Raw genomic sequence first — 4,962 nt, forward strand, 5'->3', positions numbered from 1 at the left:
TTCCAATTGTCCTGGCTTACTGGCCTGTCTCATTTCTTAGCTATTTGCTATGAATTTCAACGAGACAGTTTTCCTTGCTCCCCCACTTGATCTCAGATGTTCTGAGCCTATTTCTGTCCTGAAGCTTTTATAATGTATAAAGTATGCAGTTGACTTTAAACTGAACCTGTAGGTGAACTATAAATGTACGATGGACTTAAACATTTATTCTTTCATCAAACCAGCCGCCTCCTGAAGCCATGGGAAATCACCGTGCTCTGGTATCTGGAGAGAGGTGAATGCAGAGGCATATCTGTAATTTTTATCTCGGGAGGGCCTTTCTTCCAGACAGCTCTGCGGTCCTCCCCATGGCAAAGCCTTTCGCTGTGATTCAGAAACAGAGAGTCTTCCAGAGGGCCAGCATAGATCCCACACATTTCTGCATGCTAAGAGAAAAAGACAAAACTGCTGTATATGACCCCGAACGTCACTTTATGGGATTAAGATTGAAGCTGCCCAATAGTTTTTCTCACTCTCCCTTTCGAGAAGGAAGGTCTAGTGGACAGAGCAACATCCCTTTCTCAAAAGCAGGGCCCTCTCGCGGGTGTCCCGAGCACCAGGAAGACATGCACACTGCATGCTAAAGAGAGAAACCTGGAGTCCGCTGGTCGAACTTTAACTTCACTATTCACATGGCCTGTACAAGTTATTTACCCTATGAGACTCAGTTTTCTCAAATATAAAATAGAAATTATGAAACGATTCTTTGAGTTTTGAATGAAATGTTACATGTGAGTGAAAAAAGCTTTTTTTTTTTTTTTAACTTTTGCCAACTACTAAGTATGTATATTAGATAGAAAGCATGTTGCTGCACTTTGGCTGGGTAAATAACAGCTACGTGAGGTTATTGTCAAGTGTACATCCATTTCTGGTTCTTCGATACTGCTGAGCAGCATTCTGGCCTGGACGTGAGATGCAGCCCCATCTCTGCTATGCTGTGTTTTCATTTCTGTGTGGTTAGTTATGTCATCTCCCACAGGAAAGTGTGAAAGTAAAGAGAGGGAGGGAAAGCACAGCTAGCATTCACTCCATGCACATTCAGTTCATTTCATTCTCATTTGATTTTCACTTTTACTCTGTAAGGTGGGATGTTCTGTACACCAGGCACTAATTGTATTTCAAAATTGTTAGAAACATTGTCAACTAAACTGTAAAAGTGAAATAGCTGTAAGAAATTATGTTGAGTTATGAGTAACTTCAAAAATAAAAAATGCTTTGATGCACTCAAAACAGTTATTATTGACTTCAACTCAAAGATTACACCCTGTACTTCTATTCTAGTAAATGAAAAATAAGTACTAATATTGTCACCATGCTAAAGCTATTAAGAACATTGAAAATGTGACTTGATAAGTGCCTAAATTACATGAATATTAAGATTGTAGAAAATCTTAATAACCATATAAATTTGATATGTAAGTCTGTTATTTGAATCTTCTTGTTGTTAATCCTCACCCGAGGATATTTTTTTCATTGATTTTGAGAGAGAGAGAGAAACATCGATGTGAGAGAGACACATCCATTGGTTGCCTCTCACATGCATCGGGGGCTAGGGATCAAACCTGCAACCCAGATCTGTACCCTTGACTGGCAATCGAACCCTCAGCCCTTTGGTGCCTGGGCCGATGCTCTAACCACTAAGAACACTATCTAGGGCTGTTACTTGAGTCTTTATTTCCTTAGTTTTTATCTTTGTTATCAAAATATCACATAAAATACTTACCAGGGGTCCTCAAACTTTTTAAACAGGGGGCCAGTTCACTGTCCCTCAGACCATTGGAGGGCCAGACTATAGTTTAAAAAAAAAAACTATGAACAAATTCCTATGCGCACTGCGGGCCCGGGACGAGTCGGCTGCTAAGCAGGACAGGCAGCGGCACCCGGCGGGCCAGATAAATGTCCTCGGCGGGCCGCATGTGGCCCGTGGGCTGTAGTTTGAGGACTTATACAATAATCACTTCAGGGCAAATGGTAGCTTTATTTATTATATTGTATTTGTGTATTTTATAAGAAAATAATTTAGCCATATTTTAGGATATATTTTTTATATCATAATAGTCATTTTCTTCAAATAATTTTTTAATTCATCTTTTTTTAAAAGATATTTTTATTGATTTTAGAGAGGAAGGGAGAGGGAGAGAGAGAAACATCAATGATGAGAGAGAATAATTGATCAGCTGCCTCCTGCACGCCCCCTACTGGGGATCAAGCCCACAACCTGGGCATGTGCCCTAGATCGGAATTGAACCTGGGACCCTTCAGTCCTCAGGCTGATGCTCTGTCCACTGAGCCAAACCAATTAGGGCTCAAATACATTTTTATTGATTTTAGAGAGAGAAAAGGGAGTGGGATAGAGAGATAGAAACATTGATGAGAGGAATATCAATCGGCTCCCTCCTGCACACGCCACACCAGGAATCGAGCCTAAAACCCAGGCATGTGCCCTGACCGGGAATCAAACCGGTGACCTCTTGGTTCATGGGTTGACGCTCAACCACTGAGCTACACCAGTCGGGTTGTAATAGTCCTTTTTCTTTGTAATGTCATCTCTATCTGGGCAAAGTATATTCTTATTCAACATTAATTGCTTATCTATTAGAAATTTGCAAATTAGTGATATACATTTCTTTCTGGGAATCCTAACTTGAAATCTCCTCTTGTAGTCTGATTATTACAATATATTCTATTCTTCTTTAAAGAAACAACTTACCTTTTCACAAGTGAATGGTCAGTCTGTATTTGGAAAATGTTTTGAAACTACTGACTGAATAGGAGCATGGAATGGGCAATGAGTCTAATCTGTAAATCTAGCCAAACTGTTCCCATAGCTCTCAACCTACATATGCAGCACAACTTTAAAAATACATGCTCTGTACTGTAGCTTTAATATTAATGGGCCCTATTTCTGATGAGCTTCTTAACAACTGCAAGCGGTATTGTGTGGGGAAAAGGTAGACGGAGGATTCTGAAATCTTTTGGTGTATTTACTTTTAGGATTGTAAATGGTTATTGGACAATATGTTGATATGAACTTTTGCTTGCAAGTTTATGGTGAGTGCACCAAATGTTTTTGTTAGAGAATAAAACGGTGTTTGCCAGAGCCTGGGAGGATCTTAGCAATGAGGAGATATAGGTCAAAGGGTACAAACTTTCAGCAGTAAGAAGAATAAGTTTTGAGGATCTAATGTTGAGCATAGTGACCACAGTGGATAACATAGCATTGTGTACTTGCTGAGAGTAGATCTTTAGCATTCTCACAAAAACAAGAGTTAACTATGTGAGGTGATGGATGTGTTAATTACATTATCTTGATAATAATTCCACAGTGTACATCAAATCCTCACATTGTACACTTTAAATATATACAATTATATTTGCCCATTATTTCTCAATAAAGCTGGAAAATACAAAATAAATTTTAAAATAGCTATTGTATAATTATTATGTCTATTCATTATATTAAACTAGAGGCCCAGTGCACAAAATTTGTGCATGGGTAGGGTCTCTAGCAGCTGCCAACTGCCGGCCTCCCTTCCCCCAGCTGCCTGCTGCTACCACCATCCGGGGCCTCCCTTCGCACTCACCTTGGCCTGGCGCCACCCGCTCACCTGCTCCACCATCCCGCTGTGGTCCCACTCTCATCGGGGCCCGTTGGGGCCGGCAGTGCCTCCACTGCCGGCCCGCTGCCAGCGCCACATTACCAATGCCAACCATGTTCTGTGCCACCCCCTGGTGGTCAGCGCACATCTAACACCCAGTCAGTGGAACTCCTGCCCCATGAGGACAATTTGCATATTAGCCTTTTATTATATAGGACAGCATAGGGTTTTTTATTATGAATATTTCTAGAAAAATACCTTTATATTTGCATTCCTGAATTTCATGCTTTCTTTCCAAGGCATAACATAACGTCTTGGGATGATCCCTTGCTTTAATGAAAACCGTGGCAAATGAATCTCACCACACCTGAAGATTAGGAAGGGGAGGAGAAAAGGTATCTGGTGAGTTAAATACAATCATTTTGGCATCACTCTGGGGAATGGAGGGAGTTGTGCCTGGTCCATGATGCTTGGATGAAGGCAGCTGCAGGACAGAGAGCTGTGCCATTGTTTGAGGCTCCCCTGAGAGATAACCAACACATTAAATCCCTAAGTATCACCAAGATCAAGAGTCAGGGCCAGTGTCTGTACCTCCCACTGCCTGCCATCCTTTACAATTTGCTCACCATGTTCATTTTAACCGGATTTTCAGGGAGAAGACAGAGCACCATGATTCACCTCAGGCCTACCCATTGCCTGAAGGAATCTCTAGCCAGTCACATAAAGCAGTCACTAATTCAGCTTCTGAGTTTAGTACATGTTCTACACTCAGGTCAGACTTTCTTTCCCTGCACACTCATTGCTTTCCTCTGGAACATGAAGCTTTCCATGGAGATGCCAGGGGGAGTACAAAACTATTGTGTCATTTGTGTAGTTCCCAGATTGAAAAAACAAACAAAAAACCTAAACTCCCAAACCCTTAAGTACTTACTTTTTAGCAGCAAGCTTATCTGAATTCTCATCAGAACAGTTGTTGGCCAGTTTAGGTAAGACAGGACAAGTGTCTTTTCCTGAAGCCATCACTGCCGGTAGTGATGGGAGTTCTCATCTAGCACCTCACCAAACCATTACTCTAATTATGATGACATCGCAGCCTCAGATGTAACAATGTTCTGCTGACTTCATAGCAACCCATTATCAGTGGATTGAAAGTACAGATCTGGGAGCCATTTTCAGTGGGTTGTGTTTTGTTTGGGGTTTTTTACCTTCTTTTTTTTTTCTTGAAGAACAAAATTTTATTCTAAAAATAGATCTCAGTAACAATGAAATGGCAAAAACTGGTCATTACAATAAAAAGGGGAAAAAGTAAGGTGAATTTGCTTTA

At 40.9% G+C, this 4,962-nt stretch overlaps 1 protein-coding gene across 1 annotated transcript; it reads right to left on the minus strand.

Annotated features, from left to right (window-relative positions):
• Positions 1-215: 215 nt before the first annotated feature.
• On the minus strand, positions 216-4,667 carry SPMIP10 (sperm microtubule inner protein 10; the record flags this gene model as incomplete). The annotated part of the gene is made up of 3 exons (XM_080678512.1): positions 4,570-4,667; positions 3,897-4,005; positions 216-425 (listed from the first exon to the last, which is right to left on the minus strand). The coding sequence occupies exons 1-3, from the start codon at positions 4,656-4,658 to the stop codon at positions 216-218; spliced, it is 408 nt and encodes a 135-aa protein (XP_080534638.1). The 5' UTR covers positions 4,659-4,667.
• Between the last annotated feature and the right edge of the window lie 295 nt (positions 4,668-4,962).

Source organism: Plecotus auritus, assembly GCF_963455305.1.
Source record: "Plecotus auritus genome assembly, chromosome: 7".
Lineage (NCBI taxonomy): Eukaryota > Metazoa > Chordata > Mammalia > Chiroptera > Vespertilionidae > Plecotus > Plecotus auritus.